This window comes from Mus musculus, chromosome 15 (assembly GCF_000001635.26).
Source record: "Mus musculus strain C57BL/6J chromosome 15, GRCm38.p6 C57BL/6J".
Taxonomy (NCBI): Eukaryota; Metazoa; Chordata; class Mammalia; order Rodentia; family Muridae; genus Mus; species Mus musculus.
In genome coordinates this window covers 98,277,953-98,296,789 of record NC_000081.6, presented here as the reverse complement: position 1 = coordinate 98,296,789, position 18,837 = coordinate 98,277,953, and the positions used below count along the sequence as shown (strand labels likewise).

The 18,837-nt window shown below is 45.8% G+C and overlaps 1 protein-coding gene and 1 long non-coding RNA gene across 12 annotated transcripts in view; one reads left to right on the top strand and one right to left on the bottom strand.

The window, feature by feature from the left end:
- The first annotated feature begins 274 nt into the window (after window positions 1-274).
- Window positions 275-11,205, top strand: Zfp641 (zinc finger protein 641). Of its 10 annotated transcripts, none has more exons than XR_875298.3 (6): window positions 275-3,170; window positions 3,813-3,904; window positions 5,490-5,619; window positions 6,199-6,312; window positions 7,570-8,376; window positions 8,408-11,205. XR_875298.3 is itself a non-coding variant. In XM_017316604.2 (6 exons), exons 2-6 carry the CDS (start codon window positions 2,987-2,989, stop codon window positions 8,316-8,318), a joined length of 1,227 nt encoding a protein of 408 aa, XP_017172093.1. In that variant the 5' UTR covers window positions 275-2,829; window positions 2,962-2,986; the 3' UTR covers window positions 8,319-11,205. The 10 variants fall into 10 exon arrangements, 9 of the variants coding, with proteins under 9 accessions (XP_017172093.1, XP_006521033.1, XP_006521034.1 ...); XM_017316604.2 differs by having other exon boundaries at window positions 275-2,829; window positions 2,962-3,170; window positions 5,532-5,619; window positions 7,570-11,205; XM_006520970.4 differs by having other exon boundaries at window positions 275-2,829; window positions 2,962-3,170; window positions 7,570-11,205.
- The window catches only part of Gm33967, a 26,118-nt gene continuing 12,364 nt past the window's right edge, over window positions 5,084-18,837 (bottom strand). For both annotated transcript variants that reach the window (XR_001781761.2, XR_001781762.2), the window contains 2 exons: window positions 9,716-10,665; window positions 5,084-6,674 (listed from right to left, as the gene is read on the bottom strand). This is a non-coding gene — a long non-coding RNA (predicted gene, 33967). The remainder of the gene's footprint in view (window positions 6,675-9,715; window positions 10,666-18,837) is intronic.

Below are 18,837 nucleotides of genomic sequence, written 5' to 3'. Positions count from 1 at the left end.
GTATCACATAGTTTATGGCAGACAGCCTTTGGCACATGTCTCCACTGATAGGCTGTACGATTTTGCAGAATGACTGTGATAAAACAAACGTTAACGTTTACAAGCTAGGTTCTTTCTACCATTATCTGTTTTGTAGGTCTTTCTGGTCTTTTCCAGCCAACAGAAATCAATCTGTCGCAAGTCACATTTGTAATATGTAAAACTAACACACTTAACCTAATGTAGCTTCGATATTACGTTTTTAAATATCAAGTCGTCTAAATGTGCAGTGCACACTTGTAGCCCATGTCTCTTCAGGTCTGAAGGCAATGCAGCAAGCATCACTGCCCACTTCACACAGCACCATCTTGTTGGAGCCAACGTGAAGGAAGGCATCATTAGAAGTCCACTGTCCAGTCGGGTTTGGCAGTCTGTCTGTCTGGAGGGTTAGTCCTAGGGGAGGGTTCCAACCCTCTTGAACTCCCACCCCCGCCCCCACCCTACCGCCAGGCGCCGTGGGAGGTCGCAGGCGGTGGGCGGGGCCCCGGGAGCAGCAAAGCCCGTGGGCTGTGGCGACAGGAGTGTGGGTCCAGCGGTCCTCTCCACCCGTGCCCGCCCCCGCCCGCACCACGGAGCCCCGGAAGCGGCGGGATTTCCTGTGCCCGCCCCGCGCCGGCCCTGTCGCTTGTCGCTTGCTGTGCGGGCCGCGGGCTCGGCCGCGCCGGGCGGGAGGTAACGCCAAGGGGCCGAGCCGGGGTGAGTGAGGCTGGGGTGCGGGCGGGCGTGGAGGAGGGCACCAGCCTGGCCGTGGGAACAGTGGCGTCGGTGTCGCATGCCTGGTCCCGCCGCTGTCACTTGCGTGGGCGTCCCCGCAGCACCTTTCTGTCACTTGGTATAGCCCCTGCTCGCGGGAACCTGTTTTCTAGTCCCACTTAGCCAGTTCCCGAGTCTTCTGAAATCTGACCCTCCCGGGGGTGCTGAGTCTGACTCAGAAGAAACCTTATTCTGCTGTGGGCTCGGGGCCCAAGGTGCCACACCCGCGATGGCAGGGCCACTGAGCCACTCTTCGTCCCTGTGCCCTTGGGCCACTCTTTGATACTAAGGCCCTGTCTCTGTCCAAAAGAACTCGCTGAGAAAAAAAAAAAAAAAAAAACTTCAGCAGGTGCCCTGCCTCCCAGATACATAACCAGGCAAAAGAAATGAAAGCCCAAGAACCCAGGCTCCAGCAGACTTGGGATCATCCTGAACTAGGGACAAGGAAAGATAGAAGACAGGTTAAGGTGGGAGCCCAGGTGCTGGCCCTGCCAGGAGCACCCTAGGAAATGCAGGCAGGTGACAGTGATCCATGCCATCCTTTGCTCCCGGTTCCCCCTAACATTTCCACAGGTTTTCTGTCATCCAGCTGGCCCAGTGCGCTCTGCAGAATCAGGCCAGGGTGTATCCCTGAGGCCCCAAAGCCATCTTTGAGCTTCAATGATGGAAGAGGAATTTGTTCTTTCTGTACATTGTAACTGGCCTGGGGTCTGCTGTAGCCTTTCCCAGCCTCCTGGGTTCCTGCAGATGTTACTGGATGATCCTGTGAGCTAAAATAGCCCTGGGATTCTGTATATGAGTACCCTGTCACTGTCTTCAGGCACACCAGAAGAGGGCATCGGACTCCATTACAGACGGTTGAGCCACCATGTGGTTGCTGGGAATTGAACTCAGGACCTCTGGAAGAGCAGTCAGTGCTCTTAACCATTGTGCCATCTCTCCAGCCTGCCCCTGAAATTCTGACTTGTTCTAGGGAGATTATTGGTCGCTCCGTCTACATAGAAAGGGAATAAAAATGACAGACATGGATTGCCACGCAGTAAGTTGTTCCACAGTCATTATCAAATGGGACCTGTCTTGCTCTAGGATTGTTGTGGACTCTAGAAAACAAACAGAAACGAACAAATACTAGCCTAAGTCTTTCCTGTGATCAAAACCATTTATTCTGTTTGATACATAGACATATTTACAGGTGGCCTGACTGGCCGACCCTCTGTTGCTTATCAAGCCCAAACTATGTCTGTTGGTTTAGCTTTTCCAGAGGCTGGGTTTCCTGCCCTTTTCTTGATTCGAATCTCTTCCTGTGAACAAACACTGGCTTCCCCATACCGTTCTTGAAGTTGGATATATTCTTTGTAAGGCACTGTGACCGGTGCCTGTCACACACTTCAGCCCACAGGGATGCTTATTCCCTGTCACACTGTATGAGTGACGCCACCTTCCAGCTTCCCAGGGTCTCTCCACATGCTGATCTTTCCATGATCTCCTTTAAACTTTGGCTCTGCACTGACCTGCAGTTCCAGCCCCCTGTCAAGGCTGCGTTGAGTGCTTACAGCTTGCTTTTATAGCTGTCTACTTTACGGGTCTTTCTGCTGGGTTTTTATCAGTTCTCATTTCCTACATAAGTGTGACAGATCATGGGTCCCTTCACTGAGACTTAAGGGAGGGCTATCTGGTTCAGCTCGAGAGAGACAGCAGGTACTCACAGGTCACCCCCTGCCCCGGGTGGGACTTCTACATCAGTTGGTGAAAATGTAATGTGAGGCATAGAATCTTCAGGTATAACAGCATCCATCTTTGTTGAGTGGATTCCTTCTTGTGTTCTCAACGACTTTGCTGCGCCTTGAGTGATTTTGATACAGTGGAAACCCTCTGGATCTTCAGGATTGGACTAATTGTGTTTTAAAGTGAAGTTTCTTGCAGTCCTGGGTGAAGGTCTGTTGATAGTGTGAGGCCTTCGAAATAACAGGGACTTGACTGTGTGGCGCCTGTCAGTTCCTGAGCTCCTCCTGGAAAGCTTGGCTCACACCATGTTTGGTAAGCTCATCTTCCATGGGGCTCCTTGGACCATTTCCTGTCCTTAGCCTTAAGAGCTGTTCTCTGAAGCTTCCTTGGGCATATCATCCTCATCCATGATAGAAGAGTGCATCACTTCCTGACTTGTTCCAGGTCACAGTGTGTGCTTGCTGCAGACATGCTTTCGGAACAGGCTGTAGGCCTGGGCACGGGATGGGAGCCAATGAATACACAGCTGGATGCGGCAGAACTCCAGTCAGAAAGAGGGACCCGGGAAGAGGGCTCGTGGAGAACAGCACCAAGGCCGCTGGAGCACCTTCACTGTGGTCTTGAAGACGAGCCACTGTCCCTTCAGGAGAAGGGTGAGAGCACATAGTGGGGTGGGGATTGGAAGCACTAGAAGTCTTCTAGTCTCTGCTCCAAAAGAGGCATTAAAAATTCCTAACCTGGCTAGGTATGGTGGCTCAAACTTGTAATCACATTTCTTGGAGGATTGCCATGAGTTTCAGGCCAGCCTGGGCTACAGAGCATGGCCCTGTCTCAAACAACAATAGTTAATTTCTAACTTCCACCAACTGAAGTATGTACCAAATACCAGGTTCAGTCTGTTTACCCTGGGCCCTGCTGTCCAGAGGCCCTGCATCTTCCAAACTATGTGCAGAGGCTCCTTTTTCTCACACAGTCATTCCTCCAACAGGCAAGCACGTCATTAATGGTGTTGAATGTGGGAGACCCAGGAAGTACTGGGAGACTCATTACTGTTGGAGACCACAGTCAGTAACATATATTTCACATGATGAGCATCAATCAGTACCATCCAACCTAAAGCCAGTCTTAACTCAATGTCCCCAGATCCTTGCAGAACTGTTTGAGTGGAGGCCTCTACATCTCTATATATGTGTTTGAGTTTTACCAGTGAGCACAGATGGAGAAGATAAAAAAAAAAGTGCATCCTGGGAAAGATGGGTAGTTCATCTCTGATGGTTCCTCTCTTCCCTCACCAGCAACTTCTGTTCCCTGGGTTCCGGCCGTTCCCCAGGAGGGGAACACTGGAGACTGGGAAATGGCAGCCGCACTTCTTGCAGCCGGATCCCAGGTGAGCTTTACTCCCCCTGTTCTCTCCCAAGGTTGGTGTCATTGTCCTTTTACAACTTTGGCATCATCCCACTGGCTTGTTAGTTCCCGTGAACACTAAAGTGTGCTTAGAACGGAATAGATTCTGTTTAAGGGCTGTGCAATGTTTTTCTATTGGGTGACTGTGTTATCTGTTGGACTAGAGTGGTGATTTCAGAATAACCAACCAGTTGATTCTTTTAGAAAGAAAACCTGAAATCGGGCATGGTGGTACATGCTTGTAATTCCAGTTTCTGGGGAGGCTGAGGTAGGAGTGTGGGTTGAGTCCAAGAATTTTGGGACAGTCTGGGTGGCACAGTGAGACTTTATCTCAGAAAGAAAGGAAGAGAGAGAGAGAGAGAGAGAGAGAGAGAGAGAGAGAGGGGGGGGGAAAAGGACATGGAAAGAGAGAAAGAGAGAAGGAAGGAAAGAAAGAAAAAGAAAGAAAGAAAGAGAGAGAGAGAGAAAGAAAGAAAGGAGAAGGAAAGGGAAAGAAAGAGAAGAGAAAGAAGGAGAGGGAAAGAAAGAGAAAGAAAGAAGGAAAGAAAGAAAGAGGAAGAAGGAAAGGGAAAGAAAGAAAAAATATAGAAAGAAAGAAAGGGGAAGAAGGAAAGGGAAAGAGAAAGAGAGAGAAAGAAAGAGAAGAAAAAGAAAGAAAGCAAAGAGAAAGAAGGAAGGGAAGAAAGAAAGAAAGAAAGAAAGAAAGAAAGAAAGAAGGAAAGGGAAAGAAAGAAAGGAAGAGAAAAGAAAAGAAGGAAAAGAACAGAAAAAGTCCTGGAAAAGGTAACAAAAGAGGGGCCAAGGAATGCTTGGAAGAGCATCAAGTAGACTGGGTGGTGTAGAATGTGGAGCTTTTAGGAGAGAGAAGAGAAGAAAAAAACTATGCAAAGATCTGGAAAGAGAATGCAAGTGGAGAGAGTAACCGTGGAAAGATAGCAGCGTTGGCAGTGGTGAAATTTCAGGACGCTTACTATGTGTAAGCCTTCCTGTGCACTTTATACATACTAAGTACTGTAAGAACAACTCAGTCACTCCATCCCATTGCGAGAACATTGGCGCAGAGAAAGATGGAGGCATTTGGATAATGCCACTCATGCGGTAGCTGCTTGCCTCCAAACTATGAGCTTACCCACTATAGCACCGAAGAGACAACATCAGCGTGCTCAGGAGATGGGCATGTTTTGTTTATATCATGTTGTGTTGACAGAGAAGGGAAGGTCAAGTGGAGGAAGGAGACTGTGGTACAGTCTACAAGAAAGACTAAGGCAGGTAAGAAGAGACGCAGGAGACACCTGTAGTTAAGCCACAGACCCGTTGAGTCTGACTTCTCACGGTCTCGCTCAGGAACCTCCTCTAGTCACTTTTCCCATATTCACTCCTTGGCCTCATTTCCTTTTCTCTTTAACAAAGCTACAGGCCTTGCCTAGTGCTTTGTTAACCTGCTAGGGTTGTTGTTTTTTTCCGGGGTCCTCTCTTGCCCTCTTTCCTCGTCCACCTCAGCCCTTCATAGTGAGGTCGTGTTTCCCGTCAGAGCAGATGCTAACAGACAACCGCCTGTCTTGTTTCAGGGCCTAGTAACTATCAAGGATGTGTCCTTGTGCTTCTCTCAGGAGGAGTGGCGGAGCCTGGACCCCTCGCAGACAGACTTTTACGGAGAATATGTCATGCAGGAAAACTGTGGGATCGTCGTCTCTCTGAGTAAGCAGGATCTTATGTGCCCTTGAGGGATGGGGCTGTCCCCTTCTGGGTGTTGGAAATTGCCTGCTGAGAAGACTTTGGCAAGGGCTCTGTCTAGGCAACAAAGAAAGATGTTGGTGCTAAGCCCAAAAGGGTTGAAGTGAGGGATCTCCTTGTAAATAATGCTAAATTGTGGAGTGGAAACTTAAGGCTCATCTTGGTTGGGGATTTGAGTCTCCTTACACAGCCACCTGGATCTGGGTCCTGGAAACAGGAGCACTGCCCTGGGGAAGGTGAGGGTGCTACTGGTCAGACCTAACAGTGTCAAGATAAAGTCGGAAGCAGAAAGGCTGTGACCAGAGGGTTTGAAGGAAGAGAACTGGCTCACTGGAAGAGAGCGTGTGGTTTTCTAGGAAAAGGAAGAGGGACTTAAGATATGTGACTGGAGGCTTGTGTCTGGCTTTTTTATCCTGTCATCCCAATGAGGAATCTAGGAAGCAGTTTTGTCCATTAACACAGAATTATTGAACTAACCTGGTGGGTGTGTGTGTGTGTGTGTGTGTGTGTGTGTGTGTGTGTGTGTCCTTTTCTCCTGGACAGGGTTTCCCATCCCCAAATTGGACATGCTTTCTCAACAAGAGGGAGGAGAAGACCAATGGGCCCCTGACCCCCAGGATGTAGAAGGAAGGGACATCCTGAAGGTCACATATACAGGTAAGGACCTGGAAATACTCTCAAGGGTGTCATCTTTATAGGTCCCTAACCAGAAAGTTTTTGTTTTCTAAAAGCAAACCTGGGTGCAGAAGGTGTGGAAGTCAGGCTGTGCGGGTTTGACCTGTAGCCCATACCCGTGAGAACTTGTATCTAAGTTATTACAGTTAAATGTGTTAACACCCAGGAGCAGCAGACGAGTGTCAAAGCACACAATAGACACTCGACGAGAGCTGACACTGGCAGTCAGCATCCGAGTCACCGTAGAGATGTCTTCGAGATCTATCCAATGATGCTGACAGCTACCAGCGATGACTGCAGCTCACACCTCACTCTCGTTCCATGTGGAAGTGTGAAGATGGCGCCTAGTAGTGATGAAGAGTAGTAAATAGTGTTAAGAAAATAATGTTGGAAAATAGATATTAGGGAGAGCATTTATCACTTGCTGCGTCCTTACCAAGAGCAGATATGGTTATCTTAAGAAGTTCAGCCCTAACACACACACACATACATACACACACACACACACACACATACACACATACATACACACACACACATACATATACCCACCCACATACACACACACATACATACACACACACATACATATACCTACCCACATACACACACACATACACACACACATATACACACACATACACTTTCACATACACACACACATATACACACACATACACTTTCACATACACACACCCCAACACACACACATACATATACCCACCCACATACACACACACATACCCACACACATACACACACATACACACACATACACTTTCACATACACACACCCCAACACACACACACATACATATACCCACCCACATACACACACACATACACCTACACATATACACACACATACACACACACATATACACACACATACACTTTCACATACACACACCCCAACACACACACATACATATACCCACCCACATACACACACACATACACCCACACACATACATACACACATATACACACACATACACTTTCACATACACACACACACACACACACACACACAGAAAGAAGAAATGAAGACTTGAAAAAGTAAGGTGTCTCGGATGAAAACTAGGCTTTTGAAGACCTCTGCAGTTGCTATGCTAGCCTGGGTTTTCCTAGCCCCTCTGGGCTAACATTTGTCATCAGGCAATGTTCCCTGGGACTTGGGTACTGGGATCCTATCTTTGGACTCTCCTTTTACAGAGCTGCATTCTTCCCTCCCCATAGGAGACGGAGGTGAACCCCAGGGTGATACTCCTGAGCTACAGGTGGAACCTCCCAGAACATTATCCAGTGTGACTGAAGATACTGCTCTCTGGAACCCAGGGCAGGGTCCAAGCTGGGAGTCCATGCCCAGGAACTCCACAGGAATGCTCCTAAGCCCACGCTTCCTTCAGGAGGACACCTTCTCTCGCCATCTACACAGAACAGACACAGACTCTCTCTTAAAACCACACACGTGCCCTCAATGTGGGAAACAGTTTGTGTGGGGCTCCCACCTTGCCCGACATCAGCAAACCCACACTGGAGAGAGGCCCTACAGCTGCCTCAAGTGTGAGAAAAGCTTTGGGCGAAGGCACCACCTGATCAGGCACCAGAAAACCCATCTGCATGACAAGCCAAGCAGGTGCTCTGAGTGCGGCAAGAGTTTCCGATGCAGCTCGCACCTGGCCAGCCACCAGAGAGTGCACGCAGACAGCAAGTCCTGCAAGGGCCAAGACTTTGGAGAGAGTCCTGCGGCTCAGCACTGCGTGCCTCCCGTGCCAAAGTGCCATGTGTGCACTGAATGTGGGAAGAGCTTTGGCCGGAGGCACCACCTGGTGAGACACTGGCTGACCCACACCGGGGAGAAGCCCTTCCATTGCCCTCGCTGTGAGAAGAGCTTTGGCCGCAAGCACCACCTAGATAGGCACCTGCTGACCCACCAGGGACAGAGTCCTGGGAGCAGCTGGGACAGAAGGACAGCTGCCTTTTGAAATCTGTCTCTTCTGTAGCCATGGTCATATCTGTCAGCCGGTGCTACCAGCAGCCACTGCCAGAGCTGGCCCTCTCCTGTACCCTGAGGGCCAGAGTATTTCTCACCATTTCTGTGAGACAACGTGGGAAAACAGAGTTCTCTGGGCAAAATTGTGGGAAATGGTGCAAAGTATGTATGTGTGAGGCTATTCATGCTGAACCTACTCTCAAGGGAACCAGCAGTGATAGCTGAGGTCCATTCTCACTGGTTGGGGTCCATGTGGTACCAGTTCCCAAGTATTTACTCTACACAGAGAGAAAGTGAAAGCGGCTGTTAGTATATCAAGGGCTCTGAGAACCCCCACAGTCAATTTCTATTCATGTAATGTTTCCTAAATTTGTTTGGCTCCAAGATCTACATCAAATTCTACAGAATGGGTGACTCCATGAAGTACTGGGCTAAGATGAAAGGAAGAAACAGGAAAGAGATGGTGATCAGGCATTCGGAGCTTGAGAGCAAGGGGCCAGACACTCTCATGTGGGTCTGCCTCCTCTCTTCCTCTTCTCTCTTCCCCTGTGATCACATGCCTCTCACTCCTCCCTCTGAAAAGTATAGAGTGAGCTTTCACTCCCAGTTCATAGTCCCTCATCCTGTACACACACACACACACACACACACACACACACACGTTCAACATGCACATACCACACACAACCACATGGATGCATATGCACACACATGCACACATGCTACACACACACACACACACACACACACAGCTGAGAGATCAGGTTACAGAGCTAAAGAGTGAACTTTGTTACCCAAGTAATCAAGGCCCACACAGAAGGAAAAACTATCCCCTTGAACAGAGCTTTCTCTTGTCTGTGTTTTTGTGTCCGTGTGTGTACGTGTGCAGGGTCTTTGAAGACAGCATGCTCAGTGCGAAATGTACAAGTTAGGTTTTCTAGGAACTGTGTTCTAGGGATAAGGGTAGTGGGGACGGTATGAGTTTTGGTTTTGTTTAAACGTATTCTGAGTGGTACAGGGAGTCGTAGTGGGATGGTGTAACAATGGCTTGAGTTGTGTACAAAGTTTTCCTTGGTATTCCTGGGATGTAGACAGTTGTGGATTTGTATATCTAGGTCTGAATCCCTGGGAGGAAATTCCCTTCCCCTACAGAGACGGAAAGGGACAGTGACTTGTTGTTGTTGTTGACCTCGAGCAATGTGATGGTGGTTCGTGCTGCGTGGGGTTCTGTCTTGTTTTGTTTCACGTGCTAAAACTATCAGGACAGGGGTCACAGCCCTGGGAGTTACTCTTGTCATCCTAGTTTGGCTTTCATCAAAGGGAAGAATGGTTGCTGAGCCTCTCATTCTCCCAGGAAAAAGAACCGGAGGAGAAAAGGCTGTTGCTTACCTTGCCGACCTGAGGCTACTGAGCTTCCTGAAGGTGTTCCTGCTGCCTCTGGAAAGGGCTTCACACTTTGGCTCTTGCCTCTGAGGTTAGCGCCTGCACCAGGGTTCAGACAGATGTCCCCATGCCTGTCAGTTCACGAGTTTTCACTGTTTTTTTCTTTTTGGTGACTGTGTTAATACACATCTTACAACTTAACCTCTATTTAAGAGAAGTTTGGAGTCAGGGAGGAACAGAAGCAAAGAATGTAAGAGGGGGTGTCTTCAAGGCTCACGCACGGGCTGCTGCTTCTCCTTGAGATATTTATTTCTCGAACACTGTTAGAATTAGCCAGAGAAGACACAGGAGGAAGTGATTTTCAGCGATCTAGTTAATGAGTGCTCTGCTTGAGAAAAGCTGGGTGAATCAGAGAGAGCTCTTGGGCCCTTGGCTCGAGAGGAATGGAAACAGAGTTATTCTGCTGACTAGGCATTTTGGTTAAATTGAGCAGCCCAGCCTCCAACCTCTTTCTGCAGCTGCTCAGAACAGCCTCCCTTCTTGAGCTAGGATGCATTCTCTTGCTTGTGTTCTGATGAATCAAGCAAAAAAAAAAAAGGGGGGGGGCAACCTTGCAAGCAGGCCTTAGTCTCCGGGGATTGGAGTCGTTCTAGAGTCAATGTGATGAGAATGAGAAAACTCGCCCACTTTAATACACATATTTACGATAAAGTCAGCTCTGTGCAAAGCAATCCCTTCGGAATCCGGTAGAAACCAGGCAGAAAAGTAGACATTTACAACTCACTCATTTGCATATGCATTGGACAAGTGGACTCAGAGCCTGCCCTTGGCATCTCCAAAGGAGAGGAACAGTTGGTGGTGGTGTCTCTCTCACATCCTTAATCCCAGCTTCAGGGAGGCAGAGAGAGATGGTTTCTGCGTTCTGGATGAGCCAAGGCAATGTAATGAGATCCTGTCTGAAAACAAAACAAAACAAAACAAACAAAACATAAGGGATGTATCCTTCCTGACTGGTTGTTGTGTAGATGACACTTGTATCAAGAACTACAAGGCAAGATTCATCAAGTATTTTAAGGATTTAAATACTAGAAGGCACCAGGAGATGAGGACAGAGCCAGGCCTTCAATGGCTAAGGCACGGCTTAGACTGACTGTGCCCTGTTCTTAGGGAACATCAACGTGCTCATGGCTCAGCTCACAAAGCCGGCTTTAAACGCTTGTGGGTGTTAATGTTCCTACCTATCAGACGATACCTCTCAATAACAGTGTAACCTCCAGCCTTTTATCTGCTTTAGTAATTGAGGGGATAGAAAGTGGAGCCCCCAAAGGGTAGGTGCGGTTACAGCATCCAACTGAAAGGCAGCACAGAGTTTAAGGGCTTTTTTTTTTCCCAAAAGGAACAGTCCTTTGGCTCATTTCTGATGTAACGTTATCTTGTCTACCTCGGTCCAATACAACGCCTTTGGACAAATAATAAAACGAGCAACGACCATTAAATGAGTGAATGGGTCTGATTCTTCACATAACCTCAAATTTTCACCTCCTCAACTCTTGGGTCTCATGAGTACACTCTCCAAGACCCTTACATTTTAATTTTGTGTATGAGTGTTTTGCCTGAGTGTATGTATATGCACCACATATGTGTGTCTGACACTCTCAGAGGTCAGATGTGGGCAATGAATTTCTGTGAGCTGTTTGCATCTACCCTGTGGGTGCTGGTCCAGGTAACGCCACACCTCAGGCTCCGCCCCTCTCTTTCGTCACCACTCGTGTCCACATCTTAGGCTCCGCCCTGGGCTCCCTCCTCTTACTCAACTCGTTTCCCCACAGGCAGCACCCTACTTGCTTTCTTCTCACTTCTGTTGTTCCGTTGAGTTTGTTTTGCCTGAGCAATCTCATCCCTTCCCAGGGGTATTTATTCTGCCCCATTTCTGTCCCTGCAAACCTAGTTTCTCTAAGTTTCTGGCTAATTGCACTCCACTCCGATCCCATCGCTACCCCTGCCTGCTGCCTAGTCTTCTCCTTGCTCCCTCCTTTTCTTTTTCCTTTCTCTCTCCATCTCTCTCCGTCTTGCCTCTACTGTATTGAAAATCTCACCCATGGTGCACCGACCCACAGTCCACTTCCCCAGCCCACTGCTTGCCTCTGCTTGCCTGGTCCAGCTCTTTCCCTCCTTTCCGGGATGCTTTCCTTCCCTTTCAGAGGCATTTCTCATCTATTTGGAGGCTGGGGGGAGGATTAATTTGCCCTTCCTGAGCCTCAAACTGTCTCAGTTTGCGGAAGGGGGCGCACATAAGGGTGTGTGCTCATGCACACGAGCGGAGAGATGGATGAGGACTTAATATAGGGACAACATAGCCAAAGAAGAGAACTTAGTGGCTGAGAAATCCATTCATTTCTCCAGATTTTTTTTTTTTAAACCACAGCAGAGTATGTGTTGAGGGGTGAAGCGAGGGGCTGAAGGGGAGGGTGTGTCTCAGTCTGGACAGCCCCCAGTCGCCCCTCCAAAACAAGCATCAAAAACAATCTCCGCCCCCTACACACACACACACACGCACACACACACACACACACACACACACACACACAGCGTCTCTCCCCCACCACGCTGGATCCTGCTCAACTCCCAGTGCTGCTGACTCAGTGACAGGCTCCATAGAGTGCTGTAGCGTCAGGATAAGAGTGGGCGGGACCTTGGACTTCCTCAGTCAGGGACCACTCTGCAAATACCCATTATGCCTTTGCGGGATAGAAGTGGGGCCCAAGGTCATGATGACCCGCTCCAAATGACCTCTTGTCAAGTTCAGAGAAACTGGATGTTTTCGGGAAGCTAAATGGAGCAGGCACAGGTGGAGTTAGGGCATGGAGAAAGCCGGCTCTGGGGTTGCTTTGAGTGGGGTGGAGCGGGGACTGAGAGGTCATGATCGACCCACTAATGTGTTGTTTTGAGACCAAGCCTCAGGCCTGCAGACAGCCTGGCTGCATGAGCGTAGCAAGGGGTTTGGGGCTCCATGCTATTGAGGGAACCTTCTAGACCCCTGCTTAAGGGATGTGCCTCAGATTCCTGCGCACTGGTAAGAGCGAAATCGCTAGATCCCTGCTTCAGGGATGTGGTTCCGATTCCTGCGCACTGGTAAGAGCAAAATCGCAGGATATGGAAGAAGAAGGTTCACTCTCTTTGCTTGCTTACATATACATATACTCACACACATATACATATATACACACATATGCACATATATACATATACTCACACACACACACATTCTGTCGGTTCTAGATAACCTTCTAGATAAATTATAAAGGAAAAATTCATCAGAATAACACTTGGCTTCTCAATAAAAACAACAAACCAGAAGAGAGCAGTATATTTACTCTAAGTTCTACAAACACCACAAATGCCAACCCTGACTCCCTTACCCAGTGAAGCTGTCTGCCAAAGTTGAAGCAAAACTGCAAGTCTCAAGCTTTAATACCAATGAAACTCCTTAGTCAAAAGGCATAACGTAGTTGAAAGGACTTGCAAGAAAGATCCATCCTTCTCTCATCTATAAGAAAATCATCTTACTTTCAGAAGAGACAATACTTTAAGGTGAACAGATGAAAGTATTTTTTTCAAAGCAATTTAGACCAGAAAGCAAGCAGACATTGCTGCCATCATATCTGACAAACTAAACATCAAATTAAGATTAATCAGAAGAGATAAATAAGACCATTTCATCTTGCTCAAGGGAACAATTAACTAAAAAGACATTACAATTCAAAATTCTGGTACACCCAACCTCATAAAAATCATACCAGCGGATTTCAAGATGCAAATTATCCTGGGCTCAGCAATAATAGATGGTTTCAACAAGACACAGCCCATCTGGACAAAAATAATGGATGATATAATTCACTTGAGAAATTATTTTGATTAATACATCTGAACCATAGACAGGATGATAGAAATCTCAATGTGTTACTAACGCTCATATGACTGTTGGCATGAGGGTAGAGAACGGAGAGCTGTCTAAGCAAACACAGAAGGGAGTCAAGAAAAGATGGTGTCACCTTAGTCACCTCTCAGACATCATCAGAATTAAATGACATCACCTATCAAATGATCCTCACATATATCTACAGGATATTTTGCTCAAGCTCCAAAGATTATATATATATATATATATATATATATATATGTATGTATGTATTCAGAGCTTATACATACATACATGCGTGTGTGTGTGTGTGTGTGTGTGTGTGTGTGTGTGTGTATGTGTGTGTGTGTTTTACTTAGCAGCCAATGGACGATTCTCTAAAATAGACCACATACTGGGGTTCAGAATAACTCAAATAGCTCAGTGTGTCTGATCTGACAACAATGCAATAAAGCTCAAAGTTATAACCAAACGAGTCTCTAATAAATTACACAAAACTAAACAACATGAATTGAATGAATCCAAGAAAAAGAAAAAGAAAAAGAAAATGAGAAAATCAATTCCCGAGGTAATGGGGAATGAACAGACAAAAACCTCTGTAAAACCATGGGGCTCACTAAAAACAGCCCGAAGAAGGAGAGTTATGTCTCTGAGTCAAGTCCCCTCAGCTAGAAATTCAGAGCTTCATCCCAGTTTCTCGAGATTTACCCTAAGTCTGTCTGCAATGTGCCAGCCCAAGCCCCCTTTCCCAGCCCACCTCCATCCCTCAGGATTAGGATTTTTGTACAGACCTAGAGTCTCTTTAGTTCTTCCAAGATATCTGGGACACTATGAAAAGACAGTATCTACAAATAATAGGGCTCCAGGAAGACATCATAATCAAAACATTAAAGAAAGGATATTAAACCTGCCATGGAAGGACTCTATGTAACAGAGGGAGGCAGGCCCATTTGAATAGCACTGACTTTCCAGTGGAGATCATGAACAATAGAAGGACTAGGTTGATATACTAAAAGCTCTGAGAAGAAAGAGATCCCAACTCAGTCTACCATACCTAGCAAAAAATATCAATCACACAGACAGAAAAATGATTAAAATGATTAAAACAACAACAACACAAATTTAAGCATTTTCTGTGCACTGATTAAGCTACACAGAAGGCACTAGGTGGAAAACTCAAGTTTGCAGAGAACTACAGTCTAGAAGACATGAAGAATAAATAACCATAGAACAGTTAGTGAAAAAAGACAACAAAATATAATGAATTAAAAAATACTGCTCATTAATAACTCTAAACATCAACAGTCTCAATATCCTATTTATAAAAACATAGACCAACAGATTGAGTTAGAAAGCAGAGTTCATCTCTCTGGTGTACCCTAGCATCAAGGAGAGATGTCACCCAGGATAAAAGAACAGAAATGGACATTCCAACCAAATGGAACCAAGAGGCAGGAGGGCATGTTTTTTTTATAACCGACATGATAGGCTTCAAACCAAAGCTAATCAGAAGAAATTGGGAAGGTCACTGCATTTTCATCAAAGGAATAAATCCTCCAAAAGGATGTTGTGATTCTAAACACATATGCATCAAAACCAAGGGCACCCAAGTTTGCAAAGGAAACGCTACTACAGATAAAATCACATAAAAATCACATATTGACTCTCATACAAGGATAGTGGCTGACTTTAGCACTCCACTCTCTCCTACAGACAGGTCACTCAGACAAAAGCTAAACAGAGAAATGTTAGAACTACATGACATCTTAAGCTAAACAGACCCAACAGACAACTATAGAACATTTCACAAGGGCAAACACGAAAGGATGGGTTTTCTTCTTGGAAGCTCACAGAACTTTCTCCAAAACTGACCACATATTAGGACACAAAGCAAATCTCAACATACATAAGAGAATTGAAATAACATTCTGCATCCTATCAGACCACCGTGAATTAAAGCAGGATTTCAACAACAACAACAACAGAAACAGATGGAAATATACACACTCATGGAGACCCTAAAGACAAAGAATGAGTTGAGACAGGGATCAAAATGGACATTAAAAACACATGCACCCTCTGGTGGAATCACCATGCCTGACCTAAAGCTATACTACAGAGCAATTGTGATAAAAACTGCATGGTACTGGTATAACGACAGACAAGTAGACCAATGGAACAGAATTGAAGACCCAGAAATGAACCCACACACCTATGGTCACTTGATCTTTGACAAGGGAGCAAAAACCATCCAGTGGAAAAAAGACAGCATTTTCAACAAATGGTGCTGTTACAACTGGCGGTTATCATGTAGAAGAATGCAAATTGATCCATTCCAATCTCCTTGTACTAAGGTCAAATCTAAGTGGATTAAGGAACTCCACATAAAACCAGAGACACTGAAACTTATAGAGGAGAAAGTAGGGAAAAGCCTCGAAGATATGGGTACAGGGGAAAAATTCCTGAATAGAACAGCAATGGCTTGTGATGTAAGATTGAGAATCGATAAATGGGACCTCATAAAGTTGCAAAGCTTCTGCAAGGCAAAAGACACTGTCAATAAGACAAAAAGACCACCAACAGATTGGGAAAGGATCTTTACCTATCCTAAATCAGATAGGGCGTTGCGAGCTGCTGGTGGCCGCAGCAATAGGGGACTAATATCCAATATATATAAAGAACTCAAGAAGGTGGACTCCAGAAAATCAAATAACCCCATTAAAAAATGGGGCTCAGAACTGAACAAAGAATTCTCACCTGAGGAATACCGAATGGCAGAGAAGCACCTGAAAAAATGTTGAACATCCTTAATCATCAGGGAAATGCAAATCAAAACAACCCTGAGATTCCACCTCACACCAGTCAGAATGGCTAAGATCAAAAATTCAGGTGACAGCAGATGCTGGCGAGGATGTGGAGAAAGAGGAACACTCCTTCATTGTTAGTGGGATTGCAAGCTTGTACAACCACTCTGGAAATCAGTTTGGCAGTTCCTCAGAAAATTGGACATAATACTACCAGAGGATCCAGCAATGCCTCTCCTGGGCATATATCTAGAAGATGTTCCAACCGGTAAGAAGGACACATGCTCCACTATGTTCATAGCAGCCTTATTTATAATAGCCAGAAGCTGGAAAGAACCCAGATGCCCCTCAACAGAGGAATGGATACAGAAAATGTGGTACATTTACACAATGGAGTACTACTCAGCTATTAAAAGGAATGAATTTATGAAATTCCTAGGCAAATGGATGGACCTGGAGGGCATCATCCTGAGTGAGGTAACACATTCACAAAGGAACTCACACAATATGTACTCACTGGTAAGTGGATATTAACCCAAAAACTTAGGATACCCAAGATATAAGATACAATTTGTTAAATGCATGAAACTCAAGAAGAACGAAGACCAAAGTGTGGACACTGTGCCCCTTCTTAGAATTGGGAACAAAACACCCATGGAAAGAGTTACAGAGATAAAGTTTGGAGCTGTGAAGAGAGGATGGACCATCTAAAGACTGCCATATCCAGGGATCCATCCCATAATCAGCTTCCAAACGCTGACACCATTGCATACACTAGCAAGATTTTGCTGAAAGGACCCAGATATAACTGTCTCTTGTGAGACAAAGCTGGGGCCTAGCAAACACAGAAGTGGATGCTCACAGTCAGCTATTGGATCACAGGGCCCCCAATGGAGGAGCTAGAGAAAGTACCCAAGGAGCTAAAGGGATCTGCAGCCCTATAGGTGGAACAACATTATGAACTAACCAATACTCCAGAGCTCTTGACTCTAGCTGCATATGTATCAAAAGATGGCCTAGTCGGCCATCACTGGAAAGAGAGGCCCATTGGACTTGCAAACTTTATATACCCCAGTACAGGGGAACGCCAGGGCCAAAAAGTGGGAGTGGGTGGGTAGGGGAGTGGGGGGGGGGAGTGTATTGGGGACTTTTTGGATAACATTGGAAATGTAAATGAGGAAAATACCTAATAAAAAATTAATTCTTAAAAAAAAATGGTTGTGAGCCACCATGTTGTTGCTGGAAATTGAACTCAGGACCTCTGGAAAAGCAGGCAGTGCTCTTAACCACTGAGCCATCTCTCCAGCCCCTGTTTGCTTATTTTTTAAAAGTACTTTAATTGCAAATACAAACTGTATTTGTTTTTTCTTATCAACATCAATTAAACTAGATATAGTTAACATGAAAAAAAAAACACATGCACCAAAACCAATGAAAATGGAACGAATGAATGGAAATGAAAGCAGAACACATCCGAATGCATGGAACACGATGATGGCAAGTTCATAGCACCGAGTGCCTACGTCAAAAACTGGAGAGACCTCAAATTAATGACTTGTCAAGACATTTCAAAGCTCTAGAAGCACAGGAATAAATAGCCACCAAGAAGAGGAGATAGCAAGAAATAATCACTCATGGCTGAAATAAATGAATAGAAACAAACAAACAATGCAAGGGATCAATGGAACAGAGGAGAAAATCAACAAGGTTGACAGACTCTTAGCCATATTACCTAGGAGATGGAAGGAGGGTTAAAAGGACAATTCTCAGGGACACACACATACACACAGAGAGACAGACAGAGACAGAGAGAAAGAAAGAGAGATAGAGAGGGGATATTACTATCCCTGATTCCAAGTTAAACTACAGAGATATATTAATATAAAGAGTATGGTCTTGGCACATGTCTTAGTGTTTCCATTGCTGTGAAGGGACAGCATGACCAAGGCAAGTCTTATAAGGACAACATTTAATTGGGGCTGGCTTACAAGTTCAGAAGTTCAGTTCATTATCATCAAGGCAGGAAGAATGGCAGCATCCAGGTAGGAAAGGTGTTGGAGGAGCTGAGAGTTCTAAATCTTGTTCTGAAGACAAGCGGGAGAAGACTGTCCTGTAAATAGCTAGGATGAGGGTCTCAAAGACCACTCCCCACAGTGACACACTTCCTCTTACAAGGCCACACCTTCCAATAGCACCACTCCCCATGGGCCAAGCATATTCAAACCACCACAGCACATAAACAGACATATGGATCAATGGACTCAGACTGAGTACCCAGATATAAATTTACACACCTATGGACACCTGGTTTTTGATAAAGAAGCCAGAAGTACTTATTACTGGAACGTACTGGGGAAAAAAAAGAACTTTCAACAGGGAGGCTGCATTGAAAAAGAATGCAAATA